The 18,905-nt window shown below is 40.5% G+C and overlaps 1 protein-coding gene across 5 annotated transcripts in view; it reads right to left on the bottom strand.

The window, feature by feature from the left end:
- Window positions 1–18,905, bottom strand: part of sfxn4 (sideroflexin 4) — a 56,787-nt gene that overhangs the window by 31,863 nt on the left and 6,019 nt on the right. For 4 of the 5 annotated variants that reach the window (XR_009446964.1, XR_007249569.2, XM_048551224.2 and 1 more), the window contains 11 exons: window positions 16,376–16,450; window positions 16,194–16,241; window positions 13,361–13,415; window positions 10,589–10,614; window positions 10,164–10,217; window positions 8,670–8,732; window positions 7,829–7,897; window positions 6,269–6,359; window positions 5,373–5,488; window positions 4,496–4,581; window positions 1,021–1,138 (listed from right to left, as the gene is read on the bottom strand). Coding sequence is in view for 3 of the 5 variants with exons in the window: in XM_048551224.2 (XP_048407181.2) it covers window positions 1,021–1,138; window positions 4,496–4,581; window positions 5,373–5,488; window positions 6,269–6,359; window positions 7,829–7,897; window positions 8,670–8,732; window positions 10,164–10,217; window positions 10,589–10,614; window positions 13,361–13,415; window positions 16,194–16,241; window positions 16,376–16,450 (801 nt within the window). In the remaining 2 variants the exon portion in view is untranslated. The remainder of the gene's footprint in view (window positions 1–1,020; window positions 1,139–4,495; window positions 4,582–5,372; window positions 5,489–6,268; window positions 6,360–7,828; window positions 7,898–8,669; window positions 8,733–10,163; window positions 10,218–10,588; window positions 10,615–13,360; window positions 13,416–16,193; window positions 16,242–16,375; window positions 16,451–18,905) is intronic. The other variant, XM_048551225.2, reaches the window with a different exon arrangement.

Below are 18,905 nucleotides of genomic sequence, written 5' to 3'. Positions count from 1 at the left end.
ATAACTAAATATTATTTCAGGTAATTTCCTGCAATTAAAAGCTAATACACTGAATATCAAGCTGTGCAGTTTGAAACTTTGCGCTTTTTAAGCTTCATGAGTTTGAATGTACGGGTTTGAAGCAGTGCTTTTCAAACTTTTCTGTATAAGGTGCTCTCTGCAAATATTAACACTCTCATGGTGGGTAGGGGAGACAGACAAAAACATTGAAAATGGAAAATCTTTCAGGAAGTCTTTGCCAATATCAACAAAATCCAAGGAGCAACAAGTCCAAACTAGATAAATCAAGCACCAGCTATGAAAAGCAAACACATGCTATCTTATACTATAATTCTGACTCACTCGGTCACACTCTTGCTTGAATCAGACGGCCATGGGTTGAAATACTACTTCAAAGACTCAGGCACAGAAATCTTGGCTGAAACTCCAGTGCAGTATTGTTGGAGTGTTGTGCTATCAGATGTGCTGACTTTTGGAGGAAACATTAAATCAAGGCCCAATCTGCTGTCAGCTGGTTGTGTAAGATCCCACTGCATTATCTCAGAGCTGAAAGATATCTCCAATATGCTGGACAATACTGAATCTCAATCAACAACTTTAAAGGGCAGATCATCTAGCCATTGCTATTTGTGGGAGCTTGCTATGCATAAATTGGCTGCTGCATTTCCCACATTACACTATATTTCAAAATGTACTTAATGGCTGTAAAGACCTTTAGGATGCTGATCATAAAATATATTAGATAATGCAATTTCCTTCTTTTTTTCCATTTTGTTTAAGATACAGCAAGAAACAACATTCTTGATTCAACAAATCCAGTAAAACTTAACCCTAATGAGAAATGGGAAAGAATCTGATAAGCCCACAGACATCATATCATGGGAATCCAGTTTGAAAGCCATCAGGTCCATTAAATGAAAACATTAATTGCAAAGACTAGCGAGAGAGCTGGCGCTTCTAGCAAAATACAGAACAAAATTGGGAGTAGAATATAACACATGTCTTAAACTCACTACATACCTTCCCTGTCTGAGGATAGAGGCTAAAAGAAATGGGTACCATTAGTCCAAATGCAATGGTTGTCATTATATGTCTAAAAGGAGCCAGGGCAAGTGGAAATCTTCTTATGAAATCTGTCCTGGGGAGAAAAAAATATCATCAAGCACTGAACAACAATAAAAATTTAGTTGAAAAAGTAACAAATCACAACATGGGCATTTGTATGCACTTTGTTCCAAACAGCTACATGGGCCCCAATCTCCTAACTCCTCTTAAGTTAAGACTCTCTTGTACACCAGTTGGGCAGTTGGTGAAAATCTTGCCCACAAGTCAGAATGGTCCAGGCTCAGATCACACGCCAGAGCATGAGAACAAACATTGAAGCTGATATTTCAGTAGAGTGCCATGCTTTCGAAGCCAGGGCCTTTCAGATGTGATATTAAATTGAAGCCCTGTTTGGATGCATTAAAAAAAAATCCCATGGTATTATTGTTATAAGCAAAGAGGTATATGGAATTATCTCACTGAATGATGGAACAGGTTCGAGGGACTGAATGGTGCACTCTTGTTCCTATGTTCCTATTTCAAAGAAAACAGGGGAATTATCCAATCTCTTGATCAATTTCTGTCCCTCAATGTCACAAAAAAATGCCCTCGGATATCTGGTCAATATCACCTTGCAGTTTTAGGGATCTTGCCATGCACAAATTGGCTGCAAGTGTTTTCAGAAAAGTACTTAATTAGGGAGAATCCCAACATATCCTAAAAGCATAAAGGGAAATGGGATAACCAGGGAAAGAGTAGAACCCAAGATAATAAAATGTGAGGCTGGATGAACACAGCAGGCCAAGCAGCATCTCAGGAGCACTGTGCTCCTGAGATGCTGCTTGGCCTGCTGTGTTCATCCAGCCTCACATTTTATTATCTTGGAATCTCCAGCATCTGCAGTTCCCATTATCTCTGAAAGAGTAGAACCCATTTAGGTCCAAGTGGGCAATCTGTGCATGGAGCCTGAGGATATAGGTAGGGTATTAAACAATTACTTCATATCTGTCCTCACTATGGATGAGGGGGATATCAGTACTGAATCTGGGAAGAGAAACTGAGCAGTTTGATACAGGAATTAAGGAGGTGTTAGAAGTTTCGGGGGGCTTAAAGTGGACAAATCCATATGTGCTGTGGAAAGTAAGACAGAAAATTACAGGGGCTCTGATCCAAACGTTTAATTCCTCTCTGGTCACAGAAAAGGCACCAAAGTTCCAGAGAATAGCTAATGTGGTTCCATGTTTCAAGATAGGTGGGAGAGAGAAATCAAGCAATTACGGAGCAATGAGTCTAACAAGAGTCTAACTGGAGGTCAGTGTCTAGATGTCAGGGGGTGTCAAGCAAGTTTGTGGATGACACTAAGATAGGCTGGGTGGTTGACCGTGAGGGTTTTTTTTAAATGCACCCAAAGAGGCTTCAATTTAATATCACATCTGAAAGGCCCTAGCTTCGAAAGCATAGCACTCTGCTGAAATATCAGCTTCAATGTTTGTTCTCATGCTCTGGAGTGTGATCTGAGCCTAGACCATGGAAACTTGGGAGAAAATTTTGAAGGAGAGAATTAATCTCCACTTTCAGAGGCAAGGTTTGATACGGGATAGTCAGCATGGCTTTGTCAGAGAGAGGTCATGCCTAACAAACTTGACTGAATTTTGAGAAGTGGTGGCTGGGTGTGTATATGAGGGTAGAACAGTTGATATAATTTATATGGATTTCAGAAAAGCTTTTGACAATTTGCCACAAGGGAGACTGTTAAAGACAGTAAAAAGCACATGGGGATCCAGGATAATTTGACAAGGTGAATCCAAAATTGTCTTCGTGGTAAGAGACAAACAATGGTGGTAAGAAGTTTTTCGTGTAACTGGAGGTTAGTGTCTAGTAGCATATCACTGGGGTCAGTGCTTGCTCCCTTATTATTCATGATATATATAAAAAAAGCGATCTAGCACAAAATGTCAGGGGGTGCCAAGCAAGTTTGCGGATGACACTAAGATAGGCTGGGTGGTTGACATTGAGGATGAAGGTCTTAGGCTACAGGAGGATATAGATGGATTGGTCATACAGACAGGTCAGTGCAGGTGAAATTTAACCCTGATAAGTGCAGGTTGATGCATTTTGGAAGAAATTTTAAGAAAACAGAGTACTCATTCAATGGCCAGACTCTAGGAAGCTAAGGTGGAACAAAGAGATCTTGGGGTGCTTGTCCACAGCTCCCTGAAAGTGGCAGGGCCGGTTTTTATTCATTCACGGGATGTGGGTGTCACTGGCTAGCTCAATGTTTATTGTTCATCCCAATTTGCCCAGAGGGCAGTTGAAAGAATCAACTACATTGCTGTGGGTCTGGAGTCAGTGGGCCAGGTCAGATAAGGACAAGTTTCCTTCCCTAAAGAACAATAGTGAACGAGATGGGTTTTCCCAACAATCAACAATGGTTTCATGATCTTCATTAGACTCTTAATTCCAGATTTTTATTGAACTCAAATTAAACCATTTGCTACGGCAGGCTTTGAACCCAGATTCCCGGGAACATTGTCTGGGGTTTTCTGGATTCATAAATTTAGTGACAAAACCATCAGGCCATGGGTTAATAGGGCAGTTGAGAAGGCATACAGGATGCTTGCAAGTATTAGTCGTGTCATAGATTATAGGAGTAGGGAGGTTAAGTTGGTGCTGTACAAAACTTTGGTTAGGCCACAGCTGGAGTATTGTGTGCAATTCACACTACAGGAAAGATGCGATTGCACTGGAGGGTGTCCAGAAGGGTTCACCATGGTGTTGCGTGGGATGAGAGTGGTTTAGCTACGAAGATAAGCTGGGTAAATCCAGGTGGTGTTCTTTCAAGCAGAGAAAGCTGACAGGAGATCAGATTGAGCTGTATAAAGATTATGATGGGCAGAAACAGGCTTGATAGGAATTAGCTTAGTTTCTCTTAGTTGAACACTTAAACAGTTGGTTTGGTGGGGATTTGTGGATTTTTTTCCCCCACCTACAGGGCAATGGAAATCTATTAGTTAAGGTTAGAAACTTCACAACCTTTAGAAAGGTCCCTGGGTGAGCACTTCAAATGCATAAGATTCAAGGCTATGGACTAAGTGCTGAAAAGTGGGACTAATGTAGATTTAGAGTAGTTTTTGTCAGTGCAGACTTCAAGGGTCAAAGGATCTCTTCTGTAATCTATGATTCACTGGCTCTGAAGTGCCTTGGGGTAACGTGCTCAAGAAAAACGTTTGAGAATACAAATCTTTCTTTTGACTTCCATGTCAATTCTGTTAGAAAGCTAAAATGGAGTGAAACTGGGGAAAGATATGGAAAATTAAATAAAACACTGTTTAAGTTAATGCAGAGAGTTTTCATCAATTTCTAAAAACTGGAACAGTGTTTACAGAAGAACACGGAAGCAGAACTTGGATTCAATCTGAAAAGGCAATGCAAAACACTTTCTATTTCCTACCTTTGTAGATAACTGACAAGTAGATTGGGTACAGCTACCGTAGTTCCGACTAATACTGCTCGAGAAAATGCGGTCTCTTTTATTGCCTAGATAGGAGCAAATCAACTTTGTAATGACTGCCGCTAATCTCGTGGTCAAAGGTGCAATTTGCCGTTTTAAGCCACAAATTCACTTAACTCTATCACATCCAATACATAGGAAAATGACCAGATCACTCTACACCAGAGTGGTGAGAAGTCAGTAATGAGTAAAATAATTAAGATTAATCAATTAAGTTCAGCATTTCCTCAGATTACAAAATATATGTGGAATTCAATCTTAGAAATTAAATTGCAAGTAGGAGTTTACATTGGTGTTACATAGCACGATTCCTTGGTTCGATCTCAAGCTAGTTGATAAATTGGCAACACCTCACCCATCTCCAACCTGGCTGCACGAGTGATGATATGCTTTGGGTGAGGTGGTGACCTTAATTACCTAAAACAGGAGAATAGGACATGTACTCCTCAGGGACACAAACTCCCATTCTTCAGGGCTACCCATGTACGTCACAGGCCTCCAGTCCCAAAAAACAACCCTCTGGCCCCTACCTTCAAGCCAGTTTTGTACCCAATTGGCTAGGTCCCTGTGTATTCCATGTGATCTAACCTTGCTAAACAGTCTACCATGCCTGTTCCTATGTTCTTATCAGTAGTCAACCACACAGTGTGGTGTAAAACCATGTGTAGGTCAGACTGTACAGGTTCCATTAACAATATTTAAGGTTTATTTTTCTGGTGTTAACTTTAACTTTACAGAATTATGTGACAAGGTCCAAGCTAATGAAATTTTATCTGTTAGTTCAGAAACATGGTCAGTATGCAGTAAGACACCTTACCTTAGTTCCAGCTAATTGTGAAACTCCAACCACGTTTCCACTCTCATCCACAACTTCAACTCCTTTATCAAATTCAATGCCTCTAACTATTGCCACATTCAGAGCACATGCAATCGCTGTGACGAAAGACAGGAGTGAAATCAAAGTTGGTCTTAAACAACTATCAAAATAAAAAACATTAAACAATATCATCTCATTCTATGAATCTTTCTTGAGCACAGATCTTAAAGTACAAAAGACACAGTAATAATTTATGGTTGATCAAGCCTGAAAAGTTAATGGGGATACAATTTTGACCTTTTCCGCATGCTTTCTAGTAGTGATTAAAAAGTAGAGGAACAGGAAAATTAAGCTTTCCTCTACTTTATGCATCTCCTCACAATCCCTGGAGTAAGACAGTGGGGAAATAAAGCTACTTTGTCAATTACTTTGTTGACTCTCTCTAGACGGAAGCCAAAAGCTTGTGAAAATGCAAACAGGTGATTTGAGCTCCAATCGCTCCCTGGACCTGTAGGATAAGCTCCCCAGCTTTGTTTGCGGTGTAATGTTTCATAATAAACAGTGAGATTGAAGATTACTGTAGACAAGAAACGAAAAACCTAACTGAAAGGTGAAGTTCGGAGAACGAACTCTCATATCATACAACTGAAGTGCCTTTGTGTGGTTATGGAAATTATGCCACTTATATATAAAAATTAAATTAGTATTTTTATTAAGATAAGACAGTTGCAAAGCCTCCCTACTCTATTCCTTAGTATCATTATCAGGTAGTCATGTAGGGTGTAGTGTGACGTACTTTTCACCAAAGTACTTTCACTTTAAACTCTTACTGCACCAACGCACCATTCTGACAATCCTGGTGCCCTCTCTGGTGCTCCAGTTAATTGCCTACTTACCAAGTACAGGAACTGGCAGAATCTTTCTGAACACAGTATGTACTGTAGGACTGTTAGATGTGTAGCGATTCATCACAAACTGAGGGAAAACCTAATTTTAAAAAGGTTTTTTAAAAATTAGTAAAACGCCAGTATAAAAACTCCAAATGTTTGATGTATAATATACAATATGCTTAGGACTTTAGTTGGAGCTTGGGTATAAATCAACTTATAAATTAGGAACAGGAGTAGGCCATTCATTGCTTGTTGTTCAGCTTTTGATAAGACTGCAGATGATCTGACCTCTACTTTCCTGTTTACTCCAATAAAGCTCTATTGTGTTGCTGATCAAGAATCTAACTATCTTAGCCTTACAAGTTTTCAACAATTATACTTTCACTGCTCTCTGGGGAAGAGATCCATAGACTCACCACCTCCAAGAGAACATACTTATCCTCAATAGTGTCTTAAATGGCTAGGTAGCTACAATAACTTCTGAATTCTTACTGTCCACTGGGTGATTCATGCTGCGAGTGAATGTTGATTTCAAGCGAGCACAGAAATGGACAGTGACATGTTCTGTTGCCGAACTGTGGGCCGACATTCAGTAGTGGGGCTAAACTTGGTTGAGTAATGAAGAACCATTAGCTCTAATGGAACCACATCACAGAGCAAATGAGCATCATTAGAAGAGATTGTGCTAAAGAAAGAAGGGAAAGGTTCCACGGCTATTAGTGACAGGGGATGCAACTTTCAAAGACTAAAGTTACAAAGGAAAGAGAGTGGGTACATCTATTCCACCTGCTCATATGCCTTCATTATATGTAAATATTTTTACAAGTACTTTGTATCAATCAATAATAATTTGTATGGCATTGAAGTTGATATGAAATTAACAAAACAAAAGGAGTGGTAGCAGGTAGATATTAGAGAAGCATTCAGTAGGAGTTCAGACTGTGCTACCAGCATTTTGTCCAGTATAAAAGACAGAAAAACTGTCAATATGTACACAGTTTGTATTTTAGAATAGGTTCTTGCTGGTGCTTAAAAATAATCTATTTTTTAAGTCAAGAAAAGAGAGATAAAAATCACTTTACTGTTTAAAAAATGAAAACTAGATTATTTCTGTCAAGTCCAAGGTACACCTTGAGGAGGTATGGTTGCTCGGTGGTCAGCACTGCTGCCCCATCACACAAGGGACCTGGGTTTGATTCTAGCCTCAGGTGACTGTCTGTGTGGAGTCTGCACATTGTCCCTGGGTCTTGATGGGTTTCGTCCGGGTGCTCCATTCTCCACCCAAGGTCCAAAGACGTGCAGGTTAGGTGGATCTGCCATGCTAAATTGCTGATAGTGGCCTGGGATGTCCATGGGAAATACAGGGTTACGGGGATAGGGTGGGTGTGAGTGGGATGCTTTTCGGACGGTCAGTGCGGACTTGATGGGCCAAACAGCCTGCTTGCACACTGTAGGGATTCTATGATTTATGTGGTGATCTCTAAACACATACGAGTGCTGCATGACACCATTGTTGAATCACAATGGATAACTTTTCATAAAACACATAGTATTATGATTACATACTCCCAAACATGTAGTATAAGTCGCAGCTCCAAGCAAAAGGAAACCTTGTTGTAAAGGAATCTTTACATCCTAAAAAGAAACAGCATTTTTAAAAAAACATTACTTTGGTTCAAACACAACATACAGATACAATAATTGACATAATGTAAATTTTTTTGAAGTAGTTGAATGTTTTTTAATCAAACATATAGTTCTACATTCTTAGAAATGACGAGTTCAAGCTATGGGGGATCTGAAGAGACCATCATCCCGGAGTCTAAAACAGTGACACAAAGTAGGTTGCTGTGTAATTAGCGTGGATTCCAAGATTTTGATCAGGATCATTAAGTTATGTGCCCCAAGTACTTTGGGCTCATTGATATGAAACTTAATTTGAGCAATTTCAGTTTAGTCCCTCCATTTTCTTGCAACTTCCATTCCTAAATATCTTCGGATTGTTTGTCTGTGGAACACCTCTTGCAGGTTTGGTGCTCACACCCAGATATTAGTCAGGAATCAGTCAGCCATTGGCAATGTTGACTGAGCACAATGAACCTTGATCATACACAAGTTCACTGTCTTGGTCTCAGCCAAATGGTTTGTGTGGTTTTGATCTCTTTTCTAGAGGTTTGATGCAATGTGTGACTTGCCAGGTTACTTAAGTGAGCAGTTAAGAGACAAGTCTATTAGTGTGGAACTTCAGTCACTCTGCTTAAAGATGACAAGGCTTGACTATGATTGAGATTAGTGAACTGGTGTGATTTTTGAAATGTAAAACATTCGTAGCCAACTTTTTCTGGAGCCCTTGTATACATTCATAAAAGATAGATTAAACTCCAATTAAAAAGATTGACACACTTACTTTGGAGGTAGTTTTATTTCTGTTTGCTAGGTTAAAACCTGCACTGTATGACTGAAAGAGGAACTATAAACAAATAAAGGAAAATAGTTTTAATATATTTTCTAACAGCAAACTTGAGTGAACATTAAAACAACTGAAATTCTACTACAGACAGGTGTTACAATTGTTTTAGAACCAGCAACCCAGCAGAAAAGTGTTGTAAATGTGAAGTACTTCACTTTTAGTTTAGTATTTCTGTTAATTGGTTAAAATCAATGTCCTCAAAATTAAGAGTTCATAACTAGAGCAAGAAATTGAAAATGGTGGAAATACTCAAGTCAGAGAGCACCTGAGGAGAGATCAAACACGTTTCTTGTGTGACGTGCCTTGGGGAAAAAAGCTATAGATGAACAGTATTCAAAAAAAGAATGAAACAAAAAGGAGCAGGTGGGAGGGCAACATCAGTAAATAGGTTAATAAAACAAAGAACTGTAGATGCTAGAGATCTGAAACAAAGATAAAAAGTAATTGCTGGAGAAACCTGGCATGTCTGGCAGCATCTATGGAGTTGAGAAAGAGTTAACATTTCAAGTCCAGTGACCCTTCTTCACAGTGGTACTTATTTACCCACTCAAGTTGGAGATAAGATTCCTTGCTGTTAATTCAAAGAAGAATTAGGGAATTATCCCTCAATAATTGTCACAAATTAAGATTATCACACTGCTATAAAATGGAGTTTGATGGGCAAAAATTAGCTGCCATGTTTCCTACATTACATTAGTGACAATACTTCAAACAAACTTTATTAGCTGCAAAGCACATTGAGTTGTCTTGAGGACAGAGAAACTCTAGCAACAGCACAGTGGCACAGTGGTTAGCACTGCTGCCTCATAGCACCAGGGACCGGGGTTTGATTCCAGACTTAGTGACAGTCTATGTGGAGTTTGCACATTCTCCTTTATATATATATATGTGTGTGAGTTTCCTCCCACAGTTCAAGTACACGTAGGTTAGGTGGATTAGCCAAGGTAAATTGTCCATAGCGTGCAGGTTGGGTGGATTATCAGTGGAGGTAGTGCAGACTTGAAGGGTTGAATGGCCTGTTTCTGAACTGTAGGGATTCTATGATTATAAATGCAAGCCTTTCATTTCTCAAATCTCTGGTTCCTTAGATATTGAATAAATAGGGTTCTCCTGGTGTACAATTTGTTTCTTCTCTGATGTGTCAAATTGTGCAGTGTTTGATGTAAAAATGGTTGATTCAAAGGTCACTCAAAGTTTTGCCCTTCATTTTGCCTTTTATTGTAATTCTTCTCACATTCACTTTTAAACCTTTGTAATTAAAATGACTGATGAATTTATGCATTTCACATACATCAGGTTACTTCCCTCTATGACACGCACACACAAGATTAACACACACAGTTGTCCCAATTGCTAGCTTCTCACAGAAATATCACACTATTCATGCTCATTCATATATCAGAACAGAAACAAATTAGGTCCAGTCGTTACCTGCCAAAATAAAGCTGGCTTCATCCCTTTGTGAGGCAGAAGCATAGCCACAACCTGATTAAAAGCAAATTACTGTAATTAGATCATTTGAAATCATATAATAGGAATGTTTTATTAAAGGTTATATACGTGTATGGTGGATCAAGTTTATATCCATAGTCAAGAAAACATTTTATGAACAATCATCCGTCAACTTCAAGTTCTTTTTTCATTCAAGTTGTTTATATGTTAAAATCTTTGAATTTTAGAATGTACTACCACATAAAAAAGCTTTGTTTGCTGCCAAGCAAAGAATTTGAGAACTTGGGTCTTGTACTCATAAATATCATCTCTCCCTATGATTCAATTAACCTAATTTAAATTTTAAGCTATTTTGAAATTGAACCAGTCAACTAAATATTCACGTTTTGAGTTTTAGCTCTTACCAATGGGACTGCAAGAGGTGTAAATGCTGGAAGGAGTAAAGAAAGAAAAGTGGTTGATTAGAAAGAAACATTTATGGCCCAGACGTGGCCATTAGGCTATCTTATCTGTGCCACTACAACCTAATTCCGCAGACAATCTGTCTGTTGATAGTCTAGTTTTGGCATCTGAAATGCACACCTACAGTATCTACGAAGTGCCTCTATTGTTCTTTTGGACAGTGTGTTCTAAATCCCATTTCTTTGAGTGAAACTAAATTACTTTAAATATCTCTTACCTTTCTATCAAACTAACCCCAGTTTATCAACTTCTCTGCTAATGAAAACAGGTCCTTCCTCGAACTAGGCCCCTAATTTTCTTTTACACTCTAATGAAATCTCCCCACTGACTTCTCTGTTTCAAAAAAAAACACACTCCTACCTACGCACTACTTCTTCATAGCTAAAATTTGCCAGTCTCTGTATCATCTCTATAGCCATCATACCTTTCCTGTATTGTGGTGACCAGAACTGTATGCAATACTATAACTGCAGTCTGGTTCATACACAAGGTACCCATAATTTGTTAACAAATAACACAGTTAGAGGATTTGTTAACAGATGGTGAGTATAATGGGGACATCTTCAAGCAGTGTACACTGAAGTGCCATTAGGGGCAGTGCTGGGGCATCAGCTTATTTACAATCCACATCAATTATGGGGATATATTACTCAACACAATTATAGCCAAGTTTGCTGATGATGCTAAGCTAGGTGGAAAGAACACAACAAGACTGCAGAGAAAAATGGACCGGCTAAATAAATAGGGAACAAAAGACAGGTGAAGTATAATGTGAAAGAGTGTGAAGTTACTCACTTTGGTTATAAGAATAGAGAATATTTCTTTTTTTAAAAAAGTGTAACACTTCTAGGTGTCACATTCAGAGAGACTTAAATGCGCTCATGCAAGGTATACCGAAAATTAGATACCAAGTTCATCAAGCAATTAGAAAGACAAATGGCATTTTTGCCTTTTTTACAAAAAAAATCTTATTACAAATATATAGGGATTTGTCAAAATTATCATCTGGATTGCTGTGTATGGTTTCAGTTTTGATATTGAAGAGGAGAGAAATGCACTGGAGACTGTACAGCAAAGGTTCATTAAATTAGTACAAAAACAGAAATTGCTGGAGAAACTCAGCAGTCTGGCTGCTGCGGAGAAAAAAAACAGAATCAATGTTTCAGGTCCAGTGATCATTCTTCAGAATGGATTGTAGCCAGGAAGAAGCGGAATGTGTGTTGAAAACACAGGCTGGGGCAGTAAAAGACTAAAGGAAAGGCAGAAATGGGATCCAGAGAGCGCAAAAGCAAACAAAAGAACAGCAAGGCAGACAAAAGAATGAATAATGGCAAGCTGCAGAGGAAGAAAAGCTGCTAATAAGGGTCATTAGTGGGTACAATGAGTTAGCTGTGATGAAAACAGCCCATGTGATGACAAGACTGAGGTGTGGGGGTGGGTAAAGGACATGGAAGGTGGTGTTCAGGCTCTAAAATGATTAAATTTGATATTGAGTCCTGAAAGCTGCAGGGTCCTCAAGCAGAAAACGAAATGCTATGTCCTTGGGATGGCAGGGTTGTCCTATAATGTAAAGCTGAGCAGTTTGGGTCTTGGTGATAATGGGAACTGCAGATGCTGGAGAATCCAAGATAATAAAATGTGCTGGGCCTGCTGTGTTCATCCAGCCTCACATTTTATTATTCAGTTTGGGTCTTTATTGTTTGGGGTCGAGCAGAATGAGAGACCACCTCATCAAAATGGACAAGCTTCTGATGCAGAGATAATAGGAACTGCAGATGCTGGAGAATCCAAGATAACAAAGTGTGAAGCTGGATGAACACAGCAGGCCAAGCAGCATCTCAGGGGCACAAAAGCTGACGTTTCGGGCCTCTGATGAAGGGTCTAGGCCCGAAACGTCAGCTTTTGTGCTCCTGAGATGCTGCTTGGCCTGCTGTGTTCATCCAGCTTCACACCTTATTATCTACGCTTCTGACGCAGCTTGATAGAATCCATTGTGAGAGATTGCTGCTGCTGGTTGGAGAATCTAAAACACAAAAGCAGTCTCAACATGATAAAATCAGATTATTTTAGACTGAGATGAGAAGAAATTTCTTGACTCAAAAGTATTGAAGATATTTCGAATTCTCTGCCTCAAAGTGTGTGTTGTGGACTCACATCTTAGACTCAAGTTACATATCTAATTTCCATTCTATCTACTTGTCTTGCTACCTTCAAACGCTTGTGGACAGGTACCCCAATGTCTCTTCTACCTTTTATCATTCAACAATATATTGTGCCTGCCTCACCTTGTTTGCTTCACCCCACACTTCTCTGGCTTGAATTCCATTTCTACCTAACTGATCAGCCCATTGATACCTTTCAGAAATAGACAGTTTTTTCCCCCCCAACTAATACATCTCAAAATATTTATATATAATCACACATTGCAAATGCAAATTTGCATACCAATGCAGTCATTTTGTACTAGCTTTTGAACTTAGCAGGCAGAGATTTATACAGAGTTAACAATCTAAAGCAGAATTTCAAGTAGTTAGGCTGCAACTGGCCTTATGGGTGTGATTTACAGTAACTGGAATTTTAACTTTTTAAATGTTAAGCAGCATACAACATAACTGGGTTTGAGATTTCCTGCGAGCACATCACAAGAAATCACTTACAATCCCAAAACAAAGAAATACGAGAAAGGAAGACCACAAATATTGAACAAAATTCACCTGAAGCACGGAAAATTGTTGGTAACACATCTCCAGTATCTGGATGAACCGAAGACTAAGGAGACAAAAAGGTAGTGAAATGGGCACAACATTATCCACATCAATACTGGTGGGAACTGCCAAAAATGCCAAGTTTTAAAAGCCGTTTCAGAGATAGTAGGAATTGCAGATGCTGGAGAATCTGAGATAAAAGGGGTAAAGCAGGACGAACACAGAAGGCCAAGCAGCAGAGGAGCAGGAAGGCTGACGTTTTGGGCCTAGACCCTTCTTCAGAAATGGGGGAGGGGAAGGCGGTTCTGAACTAAATAGGGAGAGGGCGGAGGCGAACAGAAGATGGAGAGAGGAGAAGATAGGTGGAGAGGAGACAGACAGGTCAATAAAGCGGGAATGGAGCCTGTAAAGGTGAGTGTAGGTGGGCAGGTAGGGAGGAGATAGGTCAGTGCAGGGAGGACAGACAGGTCAAGGGGGCAGAATGAGGTTCGTAGGTAGGAGATGGGGGTGGGCTTGATGTGGGAGGAGGGGATAGGTGGGAGGAAGGACAGGTTAGGGAAGTGGGGATGAGCTGGGCTGGCTTTGGGATGCGGTGGGGGAGGGGAGATTTTAAAGCTTGTAAAGTCCACATTGATACTATTGGGCTGCAGGGTTCCCAAGCGAAATAGGAGTTGCTGTTCCTGCAACCTTCGGGTGGCATTGTTGTGGCACTGCAGGAGGCCCAGGATGGACATGTCGTCCGAGGAATGGGAGGGGGAGTTGAAATGATTCGTGACTGGTAGGTGCAGTTGTTTAATGCGAACCAAGCGTAGGTGTTTGCAAAGTGGTCCCCAAGCCACTGTTTGGTTTCCCCAATGCTAATGGATCCGCTGTTCCCATTGTGGCCTCCTCTACATTGGGGAAGCCAAGCGGAGGCTTGGGGACCACTTAGCAGAATACCTACGCTTGGTTTGCACTAAACAACTGCACCTCCCAGTCGCAAGCCAATTCAACTCACCCTCCCATTCCTCAGATGACATGTTCATCCTGGGCCTCCTGCAATGCCACAACGATGCCACCCGAAGGTTGTAGGAACAGCAACTCATATTCCATTTGGGAACCCTGTTACCCAATGGTGTCAATGTGGACTTCACAAGCTTCAAAATCTCCCCACCCTCTACCACATCCCAAAACCAACCCAGCTCATTCCCACCTCCCTAACCTGTCCTACCTCCCACCTCAAGCCCTACCCCCATCTCCTACCTACTAACCTCATCCCGCCCCCTTGACCTGTCTGTCCTCCCTGACCTCCCCACCTATGCTCATCTTTACGGGCTCCATCCCTGTCTCTTTGACCTGTGTCTCCTCTCCACCTATCTTCTCCTCTATCCATCTTCTATCCACAGCCCCTTCTCTCCCTATTTTTTTTCAGAACTGCCTTCCACTACCCCATTTCTGAAGAAGAGTCTAGGCCCAAAACGTCAGTCTTCCTGCTCCTCTGATGCTGCTTGGCCTGCTCTGTTCATCCAGCTGTACACCTTGTTATCTAAGGTTTAAAAGCCAATCACTGAGCATTCATTGCCAAACTCCACAGTGTACATACTGAGAAGCAATTACATTTGCTATATTTGCTCCAATGAAATGCAAATATAAAAGACATTTCCAAGATATAAATTCAAAAAGATTTTCACAGATGATCAAGTGTTGTAACCAGCCTCTTAGAAGGAATTGTGTTATCACAAAGGTTAACAGAATGTTAGCCTTCATCGCAAGAAGACTGGAGTTCAAAGGGGAACAAGTTGTTTCCACAGATACCTCTTCTAGAGTATTCCCCCCCCCCCACCCCCCGAGTACAGAACACTAAACAATGATGTAATCCAGTTATTTAAAACCTTAAAATGATTTGATTAAAGTAAAATTATTTCCCCTGGCTTGGGAATCAAGAATACAAGGACTGAATCTTAAAATTAAAGCAGAACTGTTTAGAAGCAAAAATCAGGAAGTACTTCCTCCACCACAAAAAAGTAACAGAAATCTGAAACACACTATCCTTCCTAGAAGTGTTTAAACACTAGGGCAATTGGACTTTCCAAGATTGAGAAAGAGGCTTTTGTTAGGTAAGGGCATTAAGTTAGATGAAGCAAAGGCAGGCAAGTTAAACAGGAGGTAGAGATCAGCCACGAACTCAGTGCAAGTGGAGCTGAATTATGTGGTTGAATAATCTACCCAAAATTTCTCTTACTTCCTGTTTCTAAACCTCAAAAAATCACTCATTTATGACTCAACCATATTTTCACCCCTTTTTGTAAGTATTTAGGTTTCAAAATAGACTATGAGTTCCCAGAAGGACAATCTTATTTGGGTGTAGGGGTTTCTCCTGCTGACTTAGGGGTCAGTGAGAGATGCAAGGTTGCACTTTTTCAGAAAGGTCTGCTGTATCACGATTCAATGAGACACTGACAAGGTCAGTAGCAGGCCTGTCTTAAGGATTAAAATCCTTGATGGTGGTATTCCCACCTAGCGAGAGCCACTGGTCAATCACAAATCAGCAGCTCCAGAAGGAGGCCCAACCGCCAAACCCACCCATGACACCAGGAGTCCCGCGATCACTGAGTAACTCAAATCACAGATAAATTATATGAGGTGGAGGTAGTGAAAAGGTCGGTGGGGCTGAGTATGTAGCGTGGATAGCTCAGTTGAATTTTCCATCTTTTGCAATATCTAGTCCTTCAAGTGAGCACCTACTGCCTTTGATCTATCCTTTCTCCCACCCACCCTAACTGGCCACTTAAGGCACTCAACTGGCAGTGGGGCAAGAAAATCTTAGTCACAGAATCATCGTACCCTGTGAAAGCTCAACTACCTTCTGATAAACTTTGCTCACCAGAGAAAGTTTCAATGCTTGTTTAATCTGAAAGAGAAAATAAAAAGTAAAGATTTGCAAACCAAGTGGAGTAGGTAAACACAAATCATCAAAAGTAAGTCATGTAAGTAATTATGGAATGAAAACTTAAAATTATGGGTACATCTTACAGCTTCACTTACCTTTTCATTTTTCACTGTTTCTTTCAGATTTGGAAGGCTGCCCTGAAGCAGGATTTGTGCATTTTCTATTTCCTTCTGTTGAGGAATATACAAAAGGCATTTAAAACAAAAAAGACAGCCCTGGCACTGTGATTTGAACCAACCATCTACATCTATCCCTGATAGCTTTCGCTCATTAAACTCCACAGCGTTTAAGTTAATGTGGTATTCTCAAATCACTTTCATTCACCTTAAACTTTTAGAAATTTTTCGTTAGGTGATGTGTCCACTGGCAAGACATCAAGCCCAAAGGTCTGCTCCAGTAAGTAGTTGGACATGGATTCACATCATAAGAGTCCAAAGAGGAAAGGGGATGTGCTTCGCCACATACATCACTGCATGGCGACCTGGACAAAGGTGTGTATTTCATCAAAGGCAGGAAGAAATAGGACGAGGAAATGCCGAGGGTTAGTATCACACCTCTGGTAGCTTGAGAACAGTAAAGGCAGCAGTTTGACTGCTTCTCCCTACTGCATAAGAAAGGTTAAGTAACCTACCAATTAGACTGGACAAGTAGAGGGAAGAGAAGTCTGTTCATCCCCTCCCCTACATGTCAATACGTAAATATAATGTAGACAGCAAGAATGAAAGACAGATCTCTTCACTCCATCGAAGGTCACAGATAAAATTATCAGCAAGTTAGCATGGCTATGCTAGATATGTTTGGGCATTTTTGTTTATAAATGGCATGATATTGTTGTATGAGGAACAGTTCTAAAAGCATTAATGCTCAAATTAAATCGGCACCACCAATTCTACTGATGTAACATTCTTGTGAGTTTGACAGAAGAAAAGTTTAGAGAAAACAGATGTATCTGTACCAGCTTGCCAAAATCTCCATTATTACGTCTGATCAAATGTCTTGTTTTCATGCAATAAAGCCTCTTGTTATTGAAGAACTGTGCCTCTTCTGTAGGAACATTCTATATGCACTGGTAGATCTTCGACTACTGATCACTGGATAGGCCCAAGAAAAACCAAAAACCACTGGGAAGAAAACTACCATAACTTGGCAAACACCATCAGCAGTCATCAGTAATCTCAGATAACAAGGTGTACAGCTGGGTGAACACAGCAGGCCAAGCAGCATCAGAGGAGCAGGAAAGATGTTGTTTCGGGTCTAGACCATTCTTCAGAAATTTTCTGAAAAAGTGTCTAGACTCGAAACGTCTGCATTCCTGCTCCTCGGACTGCTGTGCTCATCCAGCTCTACACCTTGTAATCTGAGATTCTCCAGCCTCAGCAGTTCCTCCTACATCAGTAATCTCATATGATTTTCAATGAATTTCTCAACAATATCAGGACATACTGTTCTCTCTTAAGTCTGCAAGGTAGCAATCCTGGGGCAAACAACAATTCATAGGTCTAATCATCTTCAAGCTGCTTCATAAACAGCCTTCCATCCACAGTAAGGGCAGAAGTGGGGATGTGTGAAATCAGTGAAAGATTCAGCACCATTCAAGCCTCCTTTGATATTGAAGCAAGTGTGTATTCAAAAGTAACAAGGCCTAGACAATATCTATATCTGGCCTGAAAAGTGGCAAGTAACATTCGCACCACACAAGTGCCAGGCAATGACCACCTCTAAGAACAGAAAATCTAACCATCATCCGAGCCATTCAGAGATCTAATCATCTTCAGGCTGCTTCATAAATGGACTTCCATCCACAGTAAGGGCAGAAGTGGAGTAGTACCAGATGATTGGAGGGTGGCAAATGCTACTTCCTTGTTCCAGAAAGGGAATAGGGATAATCCTGGGAATTACAGACCAGGCAGAGTTACTTCTGTGGTGGGAAAATTATTGGAGAGGATTCTGAGGGATAGCATTTATGATTATTTGGAAAGGTGCAGTTTGGTTAGAAATAGTCAGCATGGCTTTGAGTGGGATGGGTCATGCCTCACAAGCTTTACTGAATTCTTTGAGGATGTGACAAAACACATTGATGCAAGTACAGCAGTGATGTGGTATATATGGATTTTAGCAAGACATATGATAAGGTTTCCTACATAGGCTCATTCAGAAAGTAAGGAGGCATAGGATTCAGGGAAATTTGGCTGTTTGGATACAGAACTGTCTGTCCAATAGAAGACAGAGGGTGGTAGTAGATGGTAAGTATTCAGCCTGGAGCTCAGTAACCAGGGGTGATCCGCACAAATCTCTTCTGGTACCTCTGCTCTTTGTGAGCTTTGTAAATGACTTGGATGAGGAAGTGGAAGGGTGGGTCAGTAAGTTTGCCGATGACACTAAGGTTGGTGGAGTTGTGAATAGTGTGGATGGCTGTTGTAGGTTGCAACAGGACATTGACAGGATGCAGAGCTGGGCAACAAAGTGGCAGATGGAATTCAAACCGGATAAGTGTGAAGAGATTCAGTTTGGAAGGTCGAATTTAAATGCAGAGTACAGGATTAATGGCAGCATTCTTGGCAGTGTGAAGGAACAGAGGATCTTGGGGTCCACATCCATAGATCTCTCAAAGTTGCCAGCCAAGTT

This window comes from Stegostoma tigrinum, chromosome 20, assembly GCF_030684315.1.
Source record: "Stegostoma tigrinum isolate sSteTig4 chromosome 20, sSteTig4.hap1, whole genome shotgun sequence".
NCBI lineage: Eukaryota > Metazoa > Chordata > Chondrichthyes > Orectolobiformes > Stegostomatidae > Stegostoma > Stegostoma tigrinum.
Note: the sequence above shows the minus strand (reverse complement) of the source record. Positions and strands in the feature narration are given on the sequence as shown.